The sequence below is a fragment of the Scardinius erythrophthalmus genome (genome assembly GCF_964197995.2).
Source record: "Scardinius erythrophthalmus genome assembly, chromosome: 13".
In the NCBI taxonomy this organism is placed as follows: domain Eukaryota; kingdom Metazoa; phylum Chordata; class Actinopteri; order Cypriniformes; family Leuciscidae; genus Scardinius; species Scardinius erythrophthalmus.
In genome coordinates, this window is record NC_138233.1 from 39,477,205 (window position 1) to 39,503,621 (window position 26,417).

The 26,417-nt window shown below is 40.5% G+C and overlaps 1 protein-coding gene across 1 annotated transcript in view; it reads left to right on the forward strand.

The window, feature by feature from the left end:
- The window catches only part of polr1a (RNA polymerase I subunit A), an 82,535-nt gene that overhangs the window by 47,625 nt on the left and 8,493 nt on the right, over nt 1-26,417 (forward strand). Inside the window, exons 15-30 of the mRNA XM_081383557.1 lie at nt 1,332-1,481; nt 4,703-4,886; nt 4,970-5,052; nt 5,784-5,942; nt 6,033-6,131; nt 8,231-8,383; nt 9,914-9,996; nt 10,076-10,241; nt 10,780-11,001; nt 12,243-12,457; nt 18,343-18,510; nt 18,709-18,844; nt 21,474-21,634; nt 21,723-21,864; nt 23,728-23,835; nt 25,319-25,567. Coding sequence (XP_081239683.1) covers nt 1,332-1,481; nt 4,703-4,886; nt 4,970-5,052; nt 5,784-5,942; nt 6,033-6,131; nt 8,231-8,383; nt 9,914-9,996; nt 10,076-10,241; nt 10,780-11,001; nt 12,243-12,457; nt 18,343-18,510; nt 18,709-18,844; nt 21,474-21,634; nt 21,723-21,864; nt 23,728-23,835; nt 25,319-25,567 — 2,478 coding nt within the window. The remainder of the gene's footprint in view (nt 1-1,331; nt 1,482-4,702; nt 4,887-4,969; nt 5,053-5,783; nt 5,943-6,032; nt 6,132-8,230; nt 8,384-9,913; nt 9,997-10,075; nt 10,242-10,779; nt 11,002-12,242; nt 12,458-18,342; nt 18,511-18,708; nt 18,845-21,473; nt 21,635-21,722; nt 21,865-23,727; nt 23,836-25,318; nt 25,568-26,417) is intronic.

Consider the following 26,417-nt stretch of genomic DNA (forward strand, 5'->3'; position numbering starts at 1 on the left):
TGGACGATTCTGAATCGATTCACAAATGTCAAAAAATCGATTCTCTAAAAAATATTTTTCTAATAACGTAATATTGACGGAAGGCAAAAGGCGGAACTCTAAGCGGACGTGCGTGCAGTCTGTGGCGCGCACATAACAGAGAAGTTTCTTCTGCTCACCAAGGCTGCATTTATTTGATTAAAAATACAAACAAAAACAGTAATATTGTAAAATATTATTCCAATTTAAAACAGCTGCTTTCTATTTTAATATATTTTAAACTGTTAAACTGTTTTATTCCTGTGATCAAAGCTGAGTTTTCAGCATCATTACTCCAGTCGTCACTGTCACATGATCCTTCAGAAATTATTCTAATATGATGATTGATACTCAAGAAACATTCATTATTATTTTAAATGTCGAAAACAGTTGTGTACAGTCTTTGATGAATAGAAAGTTCAAAAGAACAGCATTTATCTGAAATCTAAAGCTTTTGTAACGTTAAACACTACCGCTCAAAAGTTTTGGGTTAGTAATAATTAAAATTTTATTTTTTGGGGAAATAAATAAAATAAATCAGTACTTTTATTTATGAAGGATGAGTTAAACTGATCAACAGTTACAGTAAAGACATTTATAATGTTAAAAATATATATATTTGAAATATATGCTGTTCTTTTGAACTTTACATTCATCAAAGCATTTTGAAAAAAAAAAAAATCTGTACACAACTGTTTTCAACATTGAAAATAATAATGAATATTTATTGAGCATCAATCATCATATTAGTATGATTTCTGAAGGATCATGTGACACTGAAGACTGGAGTAATGATGCTGAAAACTCAACTTTGATCACAGAAATGAATTACTATGTAAAATATTTAAAAATTGAAAACAGCTGTTTTAAATTGGAATAATATTTCACAATATTACTGTTTTTGTTTGTATTTTTAATCAATAAATGCAGCCTTGGTGAGCAGAAGAGACTTCTCCTAAAAACATTAAAAATCTTACTGACCCCAAACTTTTGAACAATAATATATATATATATATATATACATATATATGTATGTGTGTGTATGTATGTATGTATGTATATATATATATATATATATATATATATATATATATATATATATATATATATATATATATATATATAAAAATATAGCTGCGAGCAGCGATTACGGGCCAAAGCCGGCGGTACCGCCACCCCGGTGCCTTTAGGTAACTAGGCGTTTGACTGGTGGTGTGTGTGTTGAGCTGACTCTCGAATGCATTCTTCCAGAAGCCCGGAAACTGATACTTGGTCTTGCATGAATACCAACATTTCGTTGTTGTTTTTCCAAGGTGGTGTCAACCCTTCTGCTGAACGTCATCCCAGAAAACTGCATCCCTTTAAACTTGACAGGAAAGGCGAAGATTCCCAGTAAAGCCTGGGTGAAGGAACCTCCCCGATCTGTTCCAGGATACAATCCCGAGTCCATGTGTGAATCCCAGGTGATGAAGGAATACACTCTGTGACAGAGCTTCAGTTTATACAGAGTTTGATAAGAGAAACCAATCTGCTCTGGCTCAGTGTAACACATCCACAAGAATCCTGTCTCTGTTCCAGAAGCCGTTTCACTCGGATACATGTAACCTGTGGCGATAATCAATATATCGACTTACGGCTGCACGATATGTCGTTTTCGTGCGATGTCAAGTATAGGGATCATAGTTGATCCATGATCTGTACTGGTCGGCTGTCCCCGGTTCAGAACGCACGTGATTCGCAGATTATTTGCAAAGTTTAACCATCATAGAGTGAAAGTTTATCATTTGCATGTGTTTTTAAGTCGAGCCAGGCATCAAGAGCAAGAAGACTGGAACTCGTGCGCTGTTTTCTGTGTGTGTGTGTGTGTGAGTGTGAGTGTGAGTGAGTGAGTGAGTGAGTGATATGGCGTTATTTTTTAGTCAAAAGTCATGAGCGTATAAGACATGCTCACGAGCACATTATGTTATTTCACACGCGCAAAAATTAACCTTCAGCTGGCATGATAAAAGTACTCGCGCACAAATTCAACAAGCGAGAGGTGTACAGGTAGCTGCGAGCGAGCGCCTGGCATACTCTCATGGGTTAACTCTGCTCGTACAGTGGAATGCTGCTCGCGCGCAGCGGCTTCTGCTCGCGGTATGCTGTTTTGCTCCCGCAGTGGATTTCTGCTCGCTCGAGTCTACACGACTTTTGACAATTTGGGGGCGGAAACCAAGGAGGGCACTGACCCTCTTATGATTGGTCACTTTCATCATGGAAAATCTTGGGAAATCCTAACCCCGCCCACCTTCTGACGCAGCGCGCGTCACTCAGCTCGCTCTGCTACTCCGGTTATCTCTGTGTATATTTTAGGCAACGAAATATGTGATAAAACACCATACTAACTCTTTTCGTTTTCATTTAAAGAAATCTTAAACATGATAGCCACACAAATGTGGTTCAGGCAATGCGTATTGATTATATTCACTGCACATTGCCTATTTATAAAAAAATATATATAGGCTATATAAAACACAAACCTGCCTCTTTTCGTTTTAAATATAATATAAAAACATTAAACATTTTAATATGGTCCAGGCAATATGTGCATTTGTACTAAACAACAGATTTTGCAGTAAACAACATTACAGTTTTTTAAAAATTTTACATACAATTATTACAATTTAAAATGACAAAACTCAACCCAGTCTCTTTTTGTTAAATTTCAGTTTTTATCAATATTAGCCATTATTTTCAGGCAAGTTTTCGGGTTGTTATGGACAAGTAAAAATTACATTATTGTATATTATATGAAATACAATTATAATCAAATTCTAAGTTATGACTACTGTATACTGTAGGCTACTGTTTTTATTTTTAAAAGGATGTGATGTTGTTGTGAGATTGTCTTTTGTCCATGTTAACATGACAGATGTGAAAAACATTTTGGCTCGTTTGACTCAGCTCACTGAAAAGAGCCGGTTCTTTTGACTCACGGCTCTTTAGAAAATAAATTCTTATCTCCTTCTTATCTTATGCTCGAAACACTCAGTTTCTAAAAAGTTTGAAATCTTCTTTGAATTGTTAAAACAACCAACAACTGCACATTAGGAGCTTGAACTCATTCTCTCGCTGCTAGTAAAGGTCAAGCTATGAACCGGAAGTAGGCAACCGGAGTCGTCGTCATGGCAGCGCGCATTGTTTAGACTGAGCAGAAAAAGGTGGATACTTTTATAATGGCTAATATTGATAAAAACTGAAATTTAACAAAAAGAGACTGGGTTGAGTTTTGTCATTTTAAATTGTAATAATTGTATGTAAAATTTTTAAAAACTGTAATGTTGTTTACTGCAAAATCTGTTGTTTAGTACAAATGCACATATTGCCTGGACCATATTAAAATGTTTAATGTTTTTATATTATATTTAAAACGAAAAGAGGCAGGTTTGTGTTTTATATAGCCTATATATATTTCTTTATAAATAGGCAATGTGCAGTGAATATAATCAATACGCATTGCCTGAACCACATTTGTGTGGCTATCATGTTTAAGATTTCTATAAATGAAAACGAAAAGAGTTAGTATGGTGTTTTATCACATATTTCGTTGCCTAAAATATACAGAGATAGCCGGAGTAGCAGAGCGAGCTGAGTGACGCGCGCTGCGTCAGAAGGTGGGCGGGGTTAGGATTTCCCAAGGTTTTCCATGATGAAAGTGACCAATCATAAGAGGGTCAGTGCCCTCCTTGGTTTCCGCCCCCAAATTGTCAAAAGTCGTGTAGACTCGAGCGAGCAGAAATCAGCTGAGCGAGCAAAACAGCACTCCGCGAGCAGAAGCCGCTGCGCGCGAGCAGGATTCCACTGTACAAGCAGAGTTAACCCATGAGAGTATGCCAGGCGCTCGCTCGCAGCTACCTGTACACCTCTCGCTTGTTGAATTTGTGCGCGAGTACTTTTATCATGCCAGCTGAAGGTTAATTTTTGCGCGTGTGAAATAACATAATGTGCTCGTGAGCATGTCTTATACGCTCATGACTTTTGACTAAAAAATAACGCCATAGAGTGAGTGAGTGTGAGTGTGAGTGAGTGAGCTAGAGTGTGTGTGTGTGCATGTGTGAGTGAGCTAGAGTGAGTGTATGTATGTGTGCGAGTGAGTGAGTGAGTGAGTGAGTGAGTGAGTGAGTGAGTGAGTGAGTGAGTGAGTGAGTGAGTGAGTGAGTGAGTGAGTGAGTGTGAGTGTGAGTGTGAGTGAGTGAGCTAGAGTGTGTGTGTGTGCATGTGTGAGTGAGCTAGAGTGAGTGTATGTATGTGTGCGAGTGAGTGAGTGAGTGAGTGAGTGAGTGAGTGAGTGAGTGAGTGAGTGAGTGAGTGAGTGAGTGAGTGAGTGAGTGAGTGAGTGAGTGAGTGAGTGAGTGAGTGAGTGAGCGAGTAAATTTGAGTGAGTCTGTGTGTGTATGTATGTGTGCGAGTGAGTGTGTGTGTGTGAGAAGGCACGCGATGACTGTTCGGAAAGCAACATTTAGTCTGACATGTTTCTTGTCCACGACACGACAAGATTTTAGGAGTGAAAATCACATAATCTGACGGAGTGACTATCGTATCAGACAAACAAATCGTGTAATCTGAACCAGGCATTAGTGTGTTGTTGCGGTGTGTATGTTGCCTGTGGTGGTGTGTTGATGTGGTGTGTGTGTGTGTGTGTCAGGTGGTGATCCGCCAGGGCGAGCTCCTGATGGGGGTTCTGGATAAGGCTCAGTACGGCAGCTCGGCGTACGGCCTGGTCCACTGCTGCTACGAGCTCTACGGCGGACAGACCAGCGGGAAACTGCTCAGCTGCCTCGCCCGACTCTTCACCGCCTTCCTGCAGCTCTACCGCGGCTTCACCCTGGGTAACACACACCGCAATCCACAACTCACCGCACTCAACACTCAGAGCGAGGACTTGTGTTTGACTCTCATTTGCTTCTGACAGGTGTGGAGGACATTCTAGTCAAAGATGGAGCCAACAAACAAAGGAGGAAAATTATCCAGAAGTCAGTCTCATGCGGCTCCAAGGTACATCGCTCTATCATTACCGTCAGACCTGTGTGACTGTCTGAACAAATGTATATGCTTGTTCTAGAGCTGCACGATTAATCGTTAAAAGATCGCAATCTTGATTCAAACACACACTCGATCTTATTCCTAAATGACAGCGATTCGGCTCTTATGTCGATTAAACCTCTGATCACAGGAACGTTCAGATCCGTGTTCTGATCCAGAGATTGTCATGTATAGATATGAAACCGCTTCATAAACAGTCTTTTCAACCTCACCGTATCATTATTTCTGTATATGCAAATGAGCCCCGCCTCCACTCACTCACTCAGCTCAGAGATCCACTGGTTGACGATCACACGTTGATCTGATTGGTTACAAGGTAGTTTGTGACGTCAGAAACACCAGCGATTTCAAAGCGTGTGTTTGAGACTGTCTTTGGTTCACTGCAGTTTTAAGGAGGAAATACTCAGCAATGCTGTCGACTTATGAATTTACACATGGTTTGTCTTGAAGCAGATTAAAAACACCACATAGACATATAAACAACATTAAAAGCTGGATTTACACCACAGGGGGACTTGGGTTGGAGTAAGAAGAAATGATGAAACACTGAATAAAGTGTCAGATGTGTAAAACATGGCAAAGATCCTCTAACTAAACTAGTATGATCCTCTGTTTAAAGATATCCAGTATATTATGAGGGAGTATTGTAAGTTCATGTTCAGTGACTCTCATGTTTCACACAGGCTCTCCGGGCTGCGTTTAACCTTCCTGCGTCCGCCGGAGACGCTGAAGCCCGAGAGCGCTGGCAGGACGCACATCTCAACACAGACCAGAGAGATTTCAACATGGTGGACCTGAAGTTCAAAGAGGAGGTCAATCAAGTGAACAACAACATCAACAAGGTGCACATTAATAATCCAGAGCTCGTCTCCAAATGTCCTCGCTGTGGAAGTTCGATCACTCTGTCTTAATGGGTTTCCTCTGGTCGTCAGGTTTGCATGCCACTGGGTCTCCATCGCTCCTTCCCAGAAAACAACCTCCAGCTGATGGTGCAGTCCGGGGCCAAGGGCTCGACGGTCAACACCATGCAGGTGATGTTTCCCACAGCGCAGGCCTGAACCAATCAGAACCTCCCGTCTCTCTCTTCAGTCCAACACGGAAGAGACTTAACCTGCAGTTCATCCTCTGGCCACTAGAGGCCGGCTGCAGAGGAGAGTCAGTCCCATAAACCCCCATGTTAAAATGCCCAACTTTACAGCAGAAGAAAACAGGGGTGGTTAATCTGTCTGATTTCCCGATTCGATTACAGTCGATTTTCGATTATTAACGATTCTCGATTAGCGATTATTGATTTTCCATTTCACAACAGTAAACGAAAATACACTACAAAGTGATTGCAGTATTAAAAAAAGTCAGCTTCTGAATTACTTAACTCTTTTATTGAGTAACAACAACTCAAAGCACTTTCTGTGTCGTGTAGTTATAACTTCAGAATTATTTGTATGTAGCTTATGTTCTGTAGAACACAGAAATGAATACATCACATTGTGTTGTGACTCATCAAGTTGAACTAAACAATAACAAATTAATGAAAGGCTTATTTCCTTTAGGAAGTAGATCAGAACCAACATACTGTAGAAATTGGACAATTTTCTTCTAGAAAGACAAGGTGTTGAGGTGGAGGAAGACTGCAGGTTGCAGTCGAAACATGTCAAGGTAAAGAAAAAGTTTTCTCCACCTGAACACCTTGTCTTTCTAGAAGAAAATTGTCCAATTTAATCATTAAGAAGACAAAATGAACATTTTTGAACAACTTACTGTAGCTTCAATTAGTAACATACAAAGCCACTCTTATACACAACTAAATAATAAAGAGTTATGACTTGAAATGTTTGCTGTATACTACAATCAAAAACAGCTTATACAAAAAAAGTGAATGAACTTCTGCAGAGAGCACAGTCAAAATGTAACTTTTTGTGACTGAAATTATATTGTAGTGTAACGTACGTATAACAGATCGGTTTACACAGTGTACTGTTGTGAAAACTAAATACAGAAAGCAGCTCTCATACAAAAATACTAAATAGGTAACAATGAAATTGCCAATTTTACATACGTTAGCTTTTAACGAAGAAGGTGCCGTTCGAATTTGGCGCTCAGCCGTCATGAGTCTGTTATGTATGTGCGCGACTCTGTTATGTGCGCGCCACAGACTGTCCGCGCACTGCACGTCCGCTTATAGTTCCGCCTTTTGCGTTCCGTCAATATTACGTTATTAGAAAAAAAAATTTTTTTTTTTAGAAAATCGATTTTTTGACATTTGTGAATCGATTCAGAATCGTCCACGTCCGCATCGCGATGCATCGAAGAATCGATTGTTCCCCCACCCCTAGAAGAAAACATGTTTACAGCCTGGAGCTAAAAGTGGTTTTGGTCTATAAAGCTGTTTTTGCCCTTCATGAAAACTGTGAGGGGGTGAATATTTTTAATAACCCATCCGTTTAAATTATATTAAGCCTTAAAGTTCTGCATAATTAAGGGCTTGGCCACTTGAGTGACAGGTGGATTGCCGCTGATGTCACTACTAGCCGTTTGCCTGTTAGCGTCACGTCACCTCAGCTAATCCGCCTCGCTTCACATTTGCTCCGCCCACTTTGGGCTTCAAAAACACTCTTCAGAAACACGACGGGTGACGTCACACACACTACGAACATATGTTTATACAGTCCATGGTGTGAACACCGCAGCTTTTTTATCACTTTTGCACAGTTCATCCTGCGCATCCTTAAAAAGATCATAAAAAGTGGATTAACAAAAGACTTTTCATGGGGCCTTAGATTTGGGGACAAAAAAACAGGAATGTGATAACGTGATTGTTAAACTTGTTGATAATGTGATGAAGATATTTTAAGATCATCATTGTTGTGTTTCGGCTCAGTTCACAGTCAGCGAACACCACACATTTCAAGGGTGCTCTGATCGATCGGCTGATAATCGTGTTACATATTGTATCATTCACCACAAAATGACAATACATTTGCAACGTCACTGCGGAGACATTACTTAACGGCCAAATCAGCGATCAGGGAAAGAACTCTGCTGATGCCTTGTTTGATCCCTGACTGGGATTGGTTAAAGCAGATGTTGTTGTTGTGATCGTCGCCTGACCCTTGTTCTTGTGTATGTGCAGATCTCCTGTTTACTGGGTCAGATTGAGCTGGAGGGCCGCCGGCCACCACTGATGCCTTCTGGGAAATCCCTGCCCTGCTTTCAGCCCTATGAACCGCAGCCGCGCTCCGGAGGATTCGTGACCGGCAGATTCCTGACAGGGATCAAACCTCAGGTGCGTTCAGGCTGGATTGTGATGAGTCTAGGGGTCAAGGCGGACGCAACAGTAATTAAAGAGCGTTGATCCGAGTCCTGCCACAGCACCACGAGCAAACTGATTATCATAAAGTGTTTTATTATTATGAGCTCATGGAACAAGACAAGCTATAATAGGAAAATAAACTTTAAGGGAAGCAATGGCTTCAGAAGAGGGCAAGGCCAAAACAACAAACTAGAAGCAATCTAACTGGGGAACTGACTAAACTACCAAAGAAAAGGGAATTAATAACAGAATTGTACCCGATCTCCCTTCCTGGCCCCAAAACAGGAGAAAACAGAGGCGTCCACCTCCCTACAGCTTCCAGATGAACAAAACAAGCATCCAATAAGATAACTAATAAACTTGACTTTAACAGCAACAACAATAAAACAAAGAAAGGCTGTTAATAAAGGTAACCTCCACAGTTAAACTGAAGAGAGACACAACAATAAAATAAAAATACAAAACCAGTAGCAACATTAAAGAACACAACTCTTCTGATGGACCATGACAATAATAATATTTCGTCTCTGGACGTAACAGTTGTGAATGCACAGTTTTGTCAGTAGTCACTGTTGCTCAGAGGGGTTTGTTCAACGTCCTCAACCCTAGTTAGGGGTCAAGAACCGAAGCCACTGGGAATTGTTAGTTTACTTGAATATCAAGTCTATGGCAGCCCTATGAACGGGAAAGAGGAAAATAATGAAAATTGGCACACTTGTAGTGCTTGTATTGAATTATAATCTGACCAACTTTTGGGTCTCTAGGACTGACTCTATAGCGCCACCACCAGTTCAAAAATTCACTATTCAAATGGTTGGAACTTTTGAAACCTTTAATCTAGAAAAGTGAAATATATTTCACCAGCATACTCTTCTCATGCTGATCACATTGCATATCTTACATCAGCGTTTCACAAATGGTGGGTCGCACCACGACCCCTCCGTAAGACCGTTTTCATTGGGTCGTGGAATGTACAAGCAAAGGAACAACAACAATAAATGTAATTCTGTTTTTCTGATCCAAGACTTTTATTTTGATTCTTAATATTTTTATTTTACCCCGGTGCGCCTCTAGCCCTGTTGTCCCCTTTATTTATTTTCTTTTAGGTAAAACTCCCAAGTAAAAAATGTGTAGCAGCTTAATGACCATAGGGAAATGTGGGTCCCATGGCCAAACCAGTTGAGAACCAGTGTCTTACATTGAAATATATTATAATCTGTTTGTTTGTTTTTTTGCTACAAATTTTGCACAATTCTTACTAAAATTGGCTCAGACGATCACTGGACTGAGCCACACAGAAATGACTGAACAGAATTTTGCTATTCCTTTTTGTCCAAAAGTTATTGTGATGTTGACCCAAAATCAGATTAGATGCTGTATCTCAGCCAAACTTTGATCAATTGAAATGAAACCCGGTGTGCTTCATCTGAAAATCATGTATGTCACTGTGTGTAGAAAAATTTAATGAAAAAATGTAAGTGGTGTCTCTCTTTCTATTTTCAGGAGTTCTTTTTCCATTGCATGGCTGGTCGTGAAGGCCTTGTGGACACTGCGGTCAAAACCAGTCGGTCTGGTTATCTGCAGAGGTAGATCTGGGTCTAACTGAGCCGCTTCTGCTTCATCACTCTCTTCTGTCGGCAGATCTGAAGTGCTGCTGTGTTTCAGGTGTGTGATCAAGCATCTGGAAGGTCTGGTGGTCCAGTATGATATGACTGTGCGGGACAGTGATGGAAGTGTGGTCCAGTTTCTTTACGGAGAAGACGGGCTCGACGTCCCCAAGATCCAGTTCCTACAGCCGCGCCAGTTCCCTTTCATCAAAGACAACTACGAGGTGGCCGTACATAGACATGTTTCTGCACTACATTTAACAGCAGTGTTGGGGAAACTTACTTTTAAAAGTAATGCATTACAATATTGCGTTACTCCCAAAAACAGTAACTAATTGTGTTAGTTACTTTTTATGAAAAAGTAATGCATTACATTACTTTTGCGTTACTTTTTCTCACCTGGGCTGGGCTTGCTTGTTTGTTTTTTAATAACAACAAAAACAAGTTATATTTTTGGCAAATGTTCAGGCCTTTTCACACTAAAAGTGAAATGAAGCCTCAGGCAGAAGGAAATGCTTGTTTACTCTTGTACAGTAGAGGTACTAAATATAGAACTAAAGATAACCATCATGTTCACACACACAAAAAAAGGAAAAAGTAACTGAGATATTTTGTTGTAAATTGAAGTAATGCATTACTTTACTAGTTACTTGGTAACAAAAGTAAAAACTTAGTAAAAAGTAATCTGATTACGTAACTCAAGTTACTTGTAATGGGTTACACACAACACTGTTTAACAGTGCATTATTTCCTATTTATCAGGTTATCAGAAAGTCTAAGTGCTTGGATGAAGTCCTGGATAAAATGGACCCACAGGAAGCGTATAATCACTTTAAAGCCATTAAGAGATGGAAAGCCAAACATGAGCGTGTTTCTCCCAGAGACGGTGGCTTTCTTCTCTTCTCGCAGAAGAAGATGAGCAAGCTAAAGTCTCAGATGGAGGCCCAGGATCTGGCCAACGGGAGAGAGGCGGCCACTCTACAGGTACTGGAGCCTTTGTGGAGAGTTTCAGCTTACAGATGCTGGTTAGAAAGATGATTCAGTTCCTCAAACCTTTCCAGAGTAACACAGTATTGTTTAACCCTCGTCCTTCCATCGCACTTTGAAACACATCTTTCCCTCGTGTGTCAAAATGACCCGAAGCCCTAAACTTATCAAAAACGTTTTTGTTGTTTTGTCTAGAAATCTTATTTTATTTTAATTTTGATCATATCTTTTCTATTTTTTAATGCAATTTTTTTGGGAGATTTTTTATTTTTTTATTTTATTTACCTTTAAATTACTAGATTTGATCAACAAATAAGAAATAAATAGTAATTTAAGCACATTCCTCTCATTCTTTCAACTTAAATTCAAAATAACTCACAATTTCATGCATAACCCTTTTAATTCAGCTCAAAATATCTTACATTGGGAGTCTTTGCCGACCTCTTGTGGAAAATAAATAATATAACATGAAATTTAATGACTCTTGCCACTAGATGGCATTATAGCTCTATATGGAGCAAATGAGCTGCTCCTCTGGGTCCTAAAGTCAGTTCACTTCAGTATGCATTCAGATACATGTAGACATTATAAAAACAGTTTTTGGTAAAGTTTTAGTATTTTTAGTTTACACACAGAAAAATCTAAAAATTCTCAATTCACTGAAGGATTCCTCGCATTCCATTCATTCCTAAGGGGGTCAAATTTCCGAACGAAGGATTTGTTACTTTTTTATATTTCAACCACAAAACTGCTAGAATACTTTACATATTTTTGTGTATGCAAGTGTGACAAAAGTCCGGGGGTCTTGGACCCCTCTATTGAGCACTCAATTTAAAAAAAAATATTAAAAAATTAATTTCTGGTCAAAATGACCCAAGGTAAGGATGAGGGTTTTAAAGTTGGCATGAAAGGGAAGTTGCGCCCTGAAACGCTTCTGGAACAAGAGCAAATGTGGGCGGGGCTTGATTGTGTCTGTGGGGAATTGATTGGATGGTTGTGGTTTGCTATTGGCTGATCTCATGTGAGTGACAGGTTATAGCCACGCCCACATCATCAGAGAAGAGAAGAGATGCTGCAAGAGGAACTTATTCTGAGTCGAGATTATTAACACAATAATGATGTGCACGGATAAATTATTTCTAATAAACACTGCAATATTCCATAAAAAAAAACTAGCATTGTGCATGTTGATTTCACTGTGACTGTGAAGGGCATGACAGTGCTGTGTCTTGTGTTAGCTCACGGAGAGGTGGAGAGCTCTGGGCGAGTCGGGCCGGAGGAGGTATCTGAAGAAGACGTCTCGTTGCCCTGACCCGTGTCTGGCTGTTCACCGGCCCGACATCTGCTTCGGCTCAGTGTCCGAGAACTTCGAGGCCATCGTCGAGTCCTACCTGGATCAGTTCAACGTCAAGCAGGAGTTTCCGGTGTCTTCTGAAACCGTGGACTCCGACAGGTAAGAATTCATGTTGATTGTTCAACATTTAACAATCTGGATTAAAGGGCCACTCTAGAAGATGAACAGCTACTAGAGTCAGTCAACATCTGATGTTGGTGAAGAGGTTTCCTAGGGTACATCTGTTGGGATGGTTTACTGTCTGACAGGGTTACAGAAACTAGGGGTTTCCATAGATTTAAGTCAAGTCAAGTCAAGTCAAGTTTATTTATATAGCGCTTTTCACAACACAGGTTGTATCAAAGCAGCTTCACAGTAATAAATTAGAACAATACATCAATGTTTGTTTCTAGTGGAACGTCTACGTTCGGTAATGCTGATCAATAGTATCGTTGATTGATTAATTCAATTAAATATCCCCAAATATCCCCAACTGAGCAAGCCAAAGGCAACAGTGGCAAGGAACCGAAAAACTCCATCAGGTGACCTAATGGAGAAAAAAAAACCTTGGGAGAACCCGGGCTCAGTCGGGGGCCAGTTCTCCTCTGGCGTTTATGAACTAGAGGTCGGATTTAACTGTAGGATTAAAAGTATTATATGAATGCCTGGCTGAAGAGATGCGTCTTTAATCTAGTTTTAAACTGGGAGAGTGAGTCTGAGCAACGAACAGTATCCGGAAGACTATTCCAGAGTTTTGGTGCTAAATGTGAAAATGCTCTCCCTCCTTTGGTGGATCTGGATATCCTAGGTATGACCAAAAGCCTTGAATTTAGTGATCTTAAAGAGCGCGATGGATTATAGGGCGATAGAAGATCGGTTAAATAGACTGGAGCTAAGCCGTTTAGGGCTTTATAAGTCAGTAGCAATACCTTGTAATTAATACGGGACTTTATAGGTAACCAATGTAGGGATGATAAAATCGGTGTTATATGATCATATTTTCTTGATCTAGTTAGAACTCTAGCGGCGGCATTTTGGACTAACTGTAGCTTGTTTATTAAGGATGCAGGACAACCGGCTAATAACGCATTACAGTAATCTAGTCTCGAGGTCATGAATGCATGAACTAACTTTTCTGCGTCAGAAACTGATAGCATATTACGTAGCTTAGCAATGTTTCTAAGGTGGAAAAAGGCTGTTCTTGTAACATATGAAATATGATTTTCAAAAGACAGGTTGCAGTCTAATATAACACCCAGGTCTTTTACTGTAGAGGATGAAGTAACAGGACATCCTACTATGTTAAAGTTGTATTGTGAGAGGTTTTGTGGGTGGTTTTTTGAACCGATAAGTAGTACCTCTGTCTTGTCTGGATTTAATAAAAGAAAATTATGCGTCATCCAATCTTTTATATCTTTAACACACTCTGTCAATTTGGATAATTTAGCGTTTTCATCTGGCCGTGATGAAATATAGATTTGAGTGTCATCAGCATAACAATGGAAACTAATTCCATGTTTCCTTATAATATTTCCAAGTGGCAGCATATATATTGAGAATAATAGAGGGCCTAACACAGATCCCTGCGGCACTCCATAGTTTACTGGAGTTATGATAGATTTTTCTCCATTTAAATAAACAAAATGGTAGCGGTCAGATAAATACGATCTAAACCAGCTTAATGCTTGTCCTTGAACACCAGTATAATTTTGTAGTCGATCTAAGAGTATTGTATGATCTATAGTATCGAACGCAGCACTAAGATCAAGTAAAACTAATATTGAGATACAGCCTTGGTCAGAAGCTAAAAGTAAATCATTTGTGATTTTAACGAGCGCAGTTTCAGTGCTATGATGCGGCCTGAATCCAGACTGAAACTTTTCATAGGTGTCATTTTCTTGTAAGAAAGAGCCCAGTTGAGCGGACACAACTTTTTCTAGTATTTTAGACATAAAAGGTAGATTTGAAATGGGTCTATAATTTACTAGATTATTCGGATCTAATTGTGGTTTCTTAATGAGAGGTTTTATAACTGCCAATTTAAATGTTCTTGGAACATGACCTAAAGATAAAGATGAGTTAATAATATTGAGGAGAGGCTCTTCCACTACAGGTAACACTTCTTTCAATAGTTTAGTTGGTATGGGATCTAATAAACATGTTGTTGTTTTAGAGGAAATGATAAATTTATTTAACTCTTTTTGTTCTATAGTTGAAAAGCACTGTAATTGTTCTTGCGGCGTGATAATTGAGGCTGAATTATAAGGCGCGATTGAGGATTGAACGTTTACAATTGTGGTTCTGATGTTTTCTATTTTCTCAGTGAAGAACTTCATGAAATCATTACTACTAAACTGTAATGGAATACTTTGTTCAGGAGACATCTGTTTATTTGTTAGTCTCGCCACGGTGTTAAATAAGAACTTAGGATTGTTATGGTTGTTTTCTATTAGTTTGCGAAGATGCTCAGCCCTGGCCGCTTTTAGGGCCTTTTTATAACGTGACGTACTGTCTTTCCATGCGATTCTAAAGACCTCTAAGTTAGTTTGTTTCCATTTACGCTCTAAATTACGGGTTTCTCTCTTTAGAACACGCGTAGTACTGTTGTACCATGGTGCTTTACTTTTCTCTCTGACCTTTTTTAATCTAATGGGCGCAACAATATCCAATGATCCAGAGAGAATGGTGCTCATAGTGCTAGTTAATTCCTCAAGTTCATCTGTTTGTTTGGGTTCACTGAGCAGCTGAGACAGATCCGATAAGCTGTTTGAAAAATTATCTATGGTGGATGGAAGGATTGTTCTGCCTAATCGATAACGCGGCGCAGCATGATATATTACAGGAGTACGTAATATGCAAGTTACCATGTAATGGTCAGTGACATCGTCACTTTGTGGAATGATATCTATATCGGTTGGATCGGTTCCATGTGATATAATTAAATCGAGTGTATGATTAAATCGATGAGTCGGTCCGGTAATGTTTTGCTTGACCCCAAAGGAGTTTAATAAATCAGTAAACGCAGCCCCTAACGCATCATTTTGATTATCTACATGGATATTAAAGTCTCCAACAATTAATGCTTTATCGAAGTTAACTAATAGGTCTGAGAGAAAATCTGCAAACTCTTTTAGGAAATCAGCGTAAGGCCCAGGTGGTCTATATACGGTAGCCAAGGCTAGAGATAATAGGGATGTTTTTCTATCATCTAAGAGCGTAACATTTCGTACAAGTACTTCAAATGAAATAAACTTATAACCCGTTTTCTGAGTAACATTGAGAAAATCTCTATAGATTGTTGCAACACCGCCGCCACGACCATTCAGACGGGGCTCGTGCTTATAGGAGTATCCTGATGGAGTAGACTCATTTAGACCGAAATAATCATTTGGTTTAAGCCAGGTTTCAGTAAGGCAAAGTACATCGAAGCTATTATCTGTGACTATTTCATTTACAATAACTGCCTTAGGTGTGAGTGATCTAATGTTTAAAAGACCTAGCTTTAAAAATTGTTTTTGATTACCAATAGCAACATTTTCTGGTTTAATAACAATTAGATTTTTTCTAGATCCTGCAGTAGATTTATGATTTGATCTCACTAAACGAGGAATAGACACAGTTTCTATGCAATGTTCTACACTATTTATATCAGTTAAATTGGTGCAGCAGAGACTATGATTTGGACTTTTGTTTACTAGTCAAAAGGTATTTAACATTTTGGAGATGTTATCTGACAGAAGATCCGATCCGAATCTGCTTGGGTGTAAGCCATCAGCACGGTAAAGCCTAGGACGCTCCCAAAACAGATTCCAATTATTTACAAAGAGAAGTTTCTGCTCATTGCACCATGACATTAACCATTCATTAAGCGCAAATAATCTACTAAACTTTTCATGACCTAGTCGGTACGTGGGAAGCGGTCCTGACACAATAATCGTTATATCAGGCGATGTGCTGCGTACCGTATCGATCAGATTCCTGAAGTCTTTCTTCAAAACTTCCGTCTGGCGCAGTCTGATGTCGGCCCCTCCCGCGTGCAGGACAACGGTTCCGACGCGCTCGTTCAGAATCTCGGGAACGTGAGCAGCGACTTCGGAAACACGAGCACCAGGAAAGCAGTGACTATGCACCTTACTTTTATTTAACGTAACGTGTACGTGTCGAACGATGGAATCGCCGATGATCACAGCATCGCGTTCTGTTTCGCGAAGAGGGGAGAAGCGGTTTTGTGTGGATATCTCGAAAACCGGGAGGGTCGGAGAGAGTTTTCTTGGTCTAGACCTGACTCGCGACTTCCGCTGCGGAAAAATCCAGGCTTCGTGATGGCATGTTGGAGCCGGAGTGAACGAGACCATGGCTGATCGCGACCTCGACGTTCGGGACCGATGTTGAGGAACGCACGGAGTAGACGAGGTCGGAGTCAGCGGGTTAGTAACATTAATCTCTGATTTGTGTGCCTCGGCGCGCGATGTTTCGAGAGCCAAACGCCGGTCTATCAGCTCGGCTTTTCTTACTAAAAGGTCGTGGATCTGTTTCTCAACAGCTTCCAGCTCAGACTGCACCGCGTGCAGCTCAAATGTGTCTTCACCTGCACCAAAAGGTAGACTACTTACATTTGATATATTCGCCATTTTAACAGATGGACAGTAAGTTAAGTTAGCAACGACGCTACCAGTGGTGCTATCAATATTAATACTAATTTATGGCTTAAGTCTTGGATATAATCCGTCTTTTCAGTGGTACGGGTGTAGAGTAGACGCACGATAGGTGAAAAATGTTTGTTTGTAACTTAAATGAGTGCGGAGAAGACGCGTTCAGCCGTGATCCACGGACGTAACCTATAAGAGTATCCAGCGTTGGATCACAAGGCTTGAGACGCGTCTGCTCAACAATCCGCGTTATAACTATGAGGTGAGGAAAAGTAGAAAATGTTCGTTGTAAGTGAGTTTAAAGAGAAATCAAGAATTATAAATCAATCGATGGAGCTCCAAAGACAACAACGCGCTCAGACGCGACGCATGCGCATTCGAAACAGGAAAAGTTCTGTTTAAATAAGTTACTAAAATAATTTTACAGAAAGCCTCGAATGTGAACCGCTTCTCTGACAGAATTCAGACAGCGTGCGAAGGCTGATGCTGAATAGAGCTCTCTTTCACGTCTTCTTGCGTTTGAACAGACATAGTCACACACGATAAGTACCCTAGTAAACAGTCTTAAGTTAACATAACAGTTGAGAAATAAAAAGCATGTGTATGAGTATATTGGATCGGTGCAGCTCTTAAAGTGACAGCAGCCTAATAAACCTGCTGCTTTTGTTTTAATGTTAAACAACAAACTACTCACTGCTCTTGACTGAATAACTTCTGTAACTTTAATAAGGATTCATCCATATTTCATTTATACAGTGAAGACTGTGCAGTGCTATTTTACATCTGATTATTCATGTTCATTACTGTTAGACTCCCCTGAAACACATGGAAAACAGTGTTTGTTCTGTTGTTTTTGTGTTATTGCTTGTAATTTGATTATTTGTTTTTATCAAGCGGCAACCTTCCCGTCTTTTTTAAACCAACACGGAAGTGACTTAACCTGCAGTTCATCCTCTGGCCACTAGAGGCCGGCTGCAGAAGAGACTCAATCCCATAAACCCCCATGTTAAAATGCCCAACTTTACAGCAGAAACAAACATGTTTACAGCCTGGAGAAAAAAGTGGTTTTGGTCTATAAAGCTAATTTTGCCCTTCATGACGACTGTGAGAGGGTGAATTTTTAATAACTCAAACGTTTAAATTATATTAAGCCTTAAAGTTCTGCATAATTAAGGGCGTGGCCACTTGAGTGACAGGTGGATTGCTCTGATGTCACTACTAGCCGTTTGTCTGCTGTCTATTAGCGCCGCGTCACCCCAGCTAATCCTGCCTTTTTTGTGTGTGTGTGTGTGTGTGTGTGTGTGTGTGTGTGTGTGTGTGTGTGTGTGTGTGTGTGTGTGTGTGTGTGCGTGTCAGACTCAGGCCCCTCCTGCAGCTGAAGTGGCAGCGGGCGCTCTGTGACCCCGGGGAGGCGGTGGGTCTGCTGGCGGCTCAGAGCATCGGGGAGCCCTCCACACAGATGACCCTCAACACCTTCCACTTCGCCGGCAGGGGCGAGATGAACGTCACGCTCGGCATTCCCAGGTCAGACCTCACTGACAGGGAAATCACACAACTCTGCATGAACACATTCAGGACCAATGTTTTTTTTTTGTTTGTTTTTTTTATTCAACATATACATTTAGTTCTCTTTTATTCCAGACTGGTGTTTGAATTGCTTGATTTTTATTCAGTACCGATATGCTACAGAGCGAAGTGTTAACGTGAGATCATCCTCCACAGATTAAGAGAAATACTCTTGATTGCCAGCCCCAACATCAAGACCCCCATGATGAGCATCCCCGTTCTGGCCAACAAGAAAGCCTTGAAGCGTGTGAAGACACTGCGGAAGAAGTTAACACGCGTGTGTTTATCAGAGGTGGGCACGGCCTGTTCAGTGTCACTCCTCTATATGCTGTGTTATTCAAGAAGGTTTTCCTCTCAAATCTACACTGTGTGCAGAATTATTAGGCACGTTGATTTTCTGATCATGTTTTTTTCCCAGGCATATTTACCAATTCCAAACCACATTAATCTTAATAACTACTATTAATTTTGTATTGAATCATTTATAAGTGATATATAATTGTTCATGAAGGCTGGAAATGAAAAACGCCTTATATTCAGGTGTGCATAATTATCAGGCAAGTTTTCTTTTACAGATAAAATAAGACAGTGAAATGCTCATTGGGTCAGCAGGGTCAGACAAATACAGGTGGAGAAGAAAAGACACATGTTAAGTGCTAAATAATTAAGAATTAAGTGTGAAAGCATCAGGAAAGCCTTTAGTCTCCAGTGCTCCAGTCTTCAGAAGTGCAAGGTGTCAGGGTCTCAGAGACTTAAGCTAGGTAAAGAGTCCTAAAAAATGGATTCTTAATGGTTAAGTTGGTAATATGTGCCTGAAAAAAAAAAATATGATTGGAAAATCATCGTGCCTGATAATTCTGCACACAGTGTAATGGTCATGTGTGTTTAAATATGGCACCTTAAATGAGTCATCGTCATCGTTCACTCACACTCATGTCATCTTCGAAGCACAAATGAGGATGTTTTTAATGAAACCCCAGAGCTTTCTGTCCCTCCGTTAAACGTCACGCAACTTTCAAGCTTTAAAAAGTTAATAAAGTCATTGTTAAAATAATCCATGCGAGTCGAGATGTCTTTGATTCTCGCACGGTAAGCGAGCACAAGTGAGTTTCCACCGGCCATATTTGTGTGTGAATAAAAGCCTTAATTACATCTGTTCATCATATAAAGCACTCGTTTCTCTTCAGAGGACTGATTAATCTGCTCAACTCTTATGGATTATGTTTATCATCTCTTCATGAACTTTTTGAATGCCTTCCTTTCTTGGACTTTCAGTGGAGGGACAGAAACCTCTCAGGGTTCATTCAAATAGCAGAAGTCTTACGGTTCGACATAAAAGTGCTTGAATTTGGCTTTTGGAAATGTAAGTCCTGGAAAACCCCTGAAAACAGCCATATTTCATATTTTTGAAAAGGGGCTTGAAAAGTGCTTGAATTATTAAGAGACAATATACGTGAAATTATATTTGCTATGAGTGTGATATTGCTCATAAATGTCCACGTATATCAGGGGTCGGGAACCTTTTTTGACCAAAGAGCCATTTTTTCATTTTTGGATAATGCATTTTTCCAAAAGAGCCACAGTAGGAAAAAAAATTGCCTATATATATATATATATTATTAAAGTTAATATTAAAGACGTGCTTTTTTCAATAAAAAATTCAACCGTAGTAATTATTATTAATATTATTTAATTATTAATATTATTAACAAATATTCAGCAAACAATAAATAAGTTGGAATATGGAATTAATTCTGCAGGGCTTTCACTGTGAGGTTGAGTACCAAGTGATGAGCATATACCATTTTGTGTGCGTGTGAGAGAGAATGAATGCACACAGTACTATCTGCTGTGTTTACGTGAATACTCGACTTAGCATTTTGATATATTTCTGTGTTTATTTGGCCGTTTAGGCGCGCAACCGAAGACAAAGGCTGCTTGTCCGTGTTGCGCTCGGAGCGCGCGCACAGTATCCTGTCAGTTCTCTTTCGCGACTTATCGCGCTTTTAATATTTCTTTTCAATATAAAGCACATCCTGTTCTTTTCTTTCTCATTCATTCATGTTTTGTTTTTAATAACTTTAAACAGAATCGTCAACTGAAATCTGCGCGGATTATCAAAAATACGACACATTTATAGGACATAAAGGGTCTCTGCGGCAAAAGTGGAAGTAGCCTACCAGCGGGTGAAATGTCTCTATGCGCAGCAAAGCACCCGTTTCAATAAAATATTATATTAAAGTTTATAAAGTCTACTTTTACATTTTTGCTGCTGTTCTAGAATGGTTTTCGCCAGCTTGAATCCCAGTGCAGGAGCTGTAGGTTACCACAGAAACGTAAGCGGTTAGTTGATTGCTGTGGTGACTCGTGACACTCGCGAACAGCACTGAACACACACTTTTGCCGGTACAACTTTAATATTATTATTATCATAAACTTTTCATTAACTTCAGTAGGCTGTACTACAACAAGGGAATTGTAATTGGTTGCTTTTTCTGCAGAGAGCCGATCTCTGTTGATGTGTTTTAATTGTTTTTCATCGATGGTTTGTTGGTAAAGGGTTAGAGACCTCGCGAGCCACATGATTTTTGCCAAAGAGCCAGATGTGGCTCGCGAGCCATAGGTTCCCGACCTCTGACGTATATGATAGTTTATATTCATCATGTATTCATGGGAGAAAAAATCTGTTTAACCTCAGTCATTGCATGTGCTGCTCTTTATTTGCACCCTTTTTTTATTAGTTCATTTATCCATTTTCATTTTTTTAGAATTTGAAAGATGATCTTTGATAAATGAGATCTCTGATTTAGTTGTACAGAAAAGTTTAATTGTACAGTATCTGGATGAACCCTGTTATATGATAAGTTGGAAGAGTTGCTGAAACCGTGTGACCTGGCATGATGTGCTCTCGATCTCCACAGGTGCTTCACAAGGTGGATGTGGTGGAAACCTTCCGCATGCTGAAGAAACGAGGCGACAAATCCCGAGTCTTCAAGCTGACGTTCCAGTTCCTGCCCCCGGAGCGCTACCAGCAGGACAAGCTGCTGACCCCGGGCGAGATCCTCCGCTTCATGGAGCACAGGTGTGCCTGACGCCCCAGTGTCCTGCTTCTGCTAACGTGATTTCCCAGGCGCCTCACAGGCTCATGTGTGTGTGTGTGTGTGTTACAGATTCTTCCGGCTGTTTCTGGAGGCCATTAAGAAGCTGAGCGTTAAACTGGCGGCGATCAGTATGGTGGACACGCGCAGAGCCACGGCCGGCGATGGGGAAGGAGAAGGAGGAGGAGACGCCGCTGGAGTCGCGGCCCGAGAGGTACACACTCACGACTAGTGATGTAACCATTCACTCGACTCACGATGCGTTACGATTCATAATACCATTTTCTCACTTTAACAACATGAGATTTAAGTAAGTGATGATGTTCATCCAGTGTGTGTGTGTGTCTGTGTGTGTGTGATTTCAGAATAAACCCCTTCAGGTGTGTGTGTGTGTGTGTGTGTGTGTGTGTGTGTGTGTGTGTGTGTGTGTGTGTGTTTGTTATCTCACAATAAACCAAAACTGTCTTCAAGAGTCTTCAAGCTGACATTCCAGTCAGCTGACGTCCCTGATCGGGTGATCAGGATCAGGTCTTCATCAGCCTGAAGGGGTTTATTCTGAGATAATACACACACACACACACCTTTGAAGGGGTTTATTCTGAGATAATACACACACACACACACACACTTGATGGGGTTTATTCTGAGATAATACACACACACACACACTTGAAGGGGTTTATTCTGAGATAATACACACACACACATACACACACACCTAAAGGGGTTTATTCTGAGATAATACACACACACACACACACACACACACACACACACACACACACACACACACACACACCTGAAGGGGTTTATTCTGAGATCACACACACAAACACACACCTGAAGGGGGGTTTATTCTGAGATCACTCACTCACACACACACACACACACACACACACACACACACACCTGAAGGGGTTTATTCTGAGATCACTCTCTCTCTCACACACACACACACACACACACCCCTGAAGGGGTTTATTCTGAGATCACTCTCTCTCACACACACACACACACACACACACACACACACACACACCTGAAGGGGTTTATTCTGAGATCACTCTCTCTCTCACACACACACACACACACACACACACACACACCCCTGAAGGGGTTTATTCTGAGATCACTCTCTCTCTCACACACACACACACACACACACACACACACACACACACACACCTGAAGGGGTTTATTCTGAGATCACTCACTCACACACACACACACACACACACACACACACACACACACACACACCTGAAGGGGTTTATTCTGAGATCACTCTCTCTCTCACACACACACACACACACACACACACACACACACCCCTGAAGGGGTTTATTCTGAGATCACTCTCTCTCTCTCACACACACACACACACACACACACACACACACACACACACACACACCTGAAGGGGTTTATTCTGAGATAGCAACCGGATGGATGCACATTATCTGCTTATTACACGGCTAATTGCCACACAAGTAAATCATTAAACACAAAATATTGATCCGAGTTGAAATATATTATCAGGTGTTTTAACGCAAAGCTTCCGCGGAGAGAGCAGTTTCAGCGGCGAGATCAAACTAGACGGACATTTGAGATACGGTATACAGTGTCACAACACTTATTAATTTATACACATTAATAATTATGGAGATAAGAGATATTGATTTCAGATTAAACTGTTTTAAAATCGTACCTGTTTGTATCTTATAATCTAACAGTCAGTGTACAAAACAATACATAAACAATACATACAGTTTGTATGAAACAAGAGCGAGTCCACGATACTGGATGGCATAATTAAATAACTCTACACAAAATACTTGATTCGACTGAGTTTTAATACTTTATTAGCTCACCAAATGCAAAACTTCCACAAGGAAAAAGTGTTCCTAGCGAGCGTATTATAGCGCTGCTTACTTAAGTACCCGGATGAGCCTGTGTTTCTGTTGTTATCTGGGAATATCACACCGCTGGATGGAGCGATCGACCAATCAGAATCCGGTATTCCACAGAGCCGTGTAATAATGGGATAATGACCGTCTTATGCCTGACTTCTCCACAGGATGAAGGCAATGAGGATGCAGAAAACCACATGATTGTGGATGACGTGGCGAATGAAGGTGATGCTGATGCTACGGATTCCAAGAGAAAAGAAAAGCAGGAAGAGGAGGTATTAAAGTTCCTCTTATTTCTGCTCTGCTTCTGTCCATGTTCGTCTGTCTTTAGTGTGTACTGTTGCTGTTTGAGCATGAACAAGCTCTGAGTTCTTCTCTATATCAGTGTCAGTGTTTCTGAACTCCTGAAACGCCTCCATTATAGTCTTGAGTTTCTCCCGGAACGAACACGTCACAATATTCCTCATTATAATAATTCATATGTAGAATAACGGGGCGGGGCCTGGTTGAGTTAGTCAGTAGTGTGTTAAACTGGCGGTTATGGGAAGGGGCGGGACATTTCCCAAACACACTCGAAGCGCTCGACCAATCACAACACACTGCTCCAGCCGGCCAATCAGAGCACAGTGTGCTTTTCAGAAGGAGGGGCTTCATAGAGACAGGAACTAAACAGAGCGTTACTGACAGACTGGGAAGAGAGGAGCCGCAACAATGGAGAATATGAGGAGAATAATCAACATTCAAGCAGGAAAACCTGTTGTAGTAGAGCCGGAAACACAAGACTTTGAAAAAGAGAGCCCAAACACAACATCAAGACTGTAAAATGGCACAATTTTGCAGCTTTGTTTCAGCAAATGCTGTTTTTTCATGTTATTTTTTTCTGTATTTATGTTTTAATGCTTTAATAACATTTTAATAATCTAAACCAATGTCTAAGGGATCAAAAAGTGAGATTCTTATTGCTTTGAGAAGCACTATAGTAAGACATTTCTGTTATGACGACTTCGAACTCTTATTTTGGCGGGTTGTGCTGAAGACCTCTGAGTGTGTGTGTGTGTGTGTGTGTGTGTGTGTGGATATATGATATGATGATAACACGAGTCGGCATGAAACACGAGTTGTGTTCATGTGTTCTTCTCTATCGTGTCGTATATCCGAGTGAATCTGGCCAAATGCTGTGACGTTACGCCTTATACTATAAAGCTACGGTCACATGACTTTGAGCACATGACATTTATACGGATATTGCAATGGTTGCGATATGTGTTATATTGCGTTTTTATAAACATAAATTCAACATATAACAAATAATAATGAATCCAGAAAGTAAAAACATACAGTCTATCCTCCACTTGATGCGAATTTACAGGTCAGAGTTCACCAAACTTGACCTTTTGAACTTCTTTTGCTTGAGCTTGGGTTTCCGGTCTCCGGTATTCGCATGCGTATGAATGCAAGTCAATGGAACCTAATGTATTTTTATGACTATTTTTATGCAGTTTCCAGATTGAACATATTGAACATGCTATCCAGACTTGTATAGCGCAATACACATCATTTCAAAGCAGCTTTACTGAAAGTGCACGAGTCCAGATTATAATTTAGAGTGATCTGTTATACAAAGTTATGTATTTCAGAAATGTACATATACAAAATCACAGTTAGCTAAAAAATATATATATTTAAACAAGCCCTAGGCCCCTGTATATGTGTGACACAGGAGTGTGTATAACCGGCTGTGTGTGATGTGACCCTCAGGTGGACTATGAGAGCGAGGAGGGTGAGCAGGGCAAGCAGGGCAGTGATCAGGAGCAGGAAGTGGCCGAGGACGAACAGGAAGTGACCTCACACACACAGGAAGAGGCGGGATCCCCTGACGAGGGCCCGGGTGCTGAGCGCTCTGAACAGCCTCAGTCAGAGGAGACCATGAGGATCAACGCTGTGCTTCAGTTGAGCTCCGCTGTGGAGGACTACAAATACGACACCGTGAACGGGCTGTGGTGTGAGGTGTGTGTGAAAGTGGCACATGGTAACCCATACCTCTGCATTCTCCACCCATCCAAGTTAGTGCACACACATTAGGAGCAGAGTAGTGAACACACACACTGCAAACGTGGATACACACACCCGGAGCAATCGAACCAGCAACCTTTGGGTCTCCAGTTCACCTTTCTAACCATTAGACCATGACCGCCCCTAAAGGCTCTCTGCCAGAGACGGCCCCTGCCACAGCCACTGTATATCAACATGAAATACTCATTCAAAATCACCTACGTGTGTTAATGCTGCATATTTATACCTGAGAATGCTTTGATGCGTTTCCACAGTGCACAATGCCTAAGGGAACGTCTGCCAATTACACCAGCTGCGGTAAACGTAGCCTATAATCTTTATTATTTAAAATTACTTAAACATTTAAAAATAGACGTCTTCAAATTTCAAAGCTTGTAGAAGGCTCCTAATGGCAATACTGACTCCGGCTACAGCTTTCCTGGCAGCCTTGAGTCAATTAACTTGTCTCAGAAACTTATTCATAAAACATAAATATCAGTTGAGCCTGTGTTTACTTTCTTCACTGACACAGACGACAATGAAAAGACTATCAGTCAAAGTTCAGCTTTAGGAGAGGAAGAAGGAGTGCAGGATAAGGAGACGGATAGAAAAAGAAAGATGGAGATGAGGAGAGAGCCGGTATTGACAAATAATCTAATACCCACCAACATGGTTTTAAAGCTATTTCTTAGCCATTTTTTGGCCTTCAAAAGTCTTAAATTGCACATATGCAGGTCCGAGAAATCAAAATTTTCATCTGAATTTACATTGTGAAAAACATGTTCCATATTGTGGTGTTCAGCAA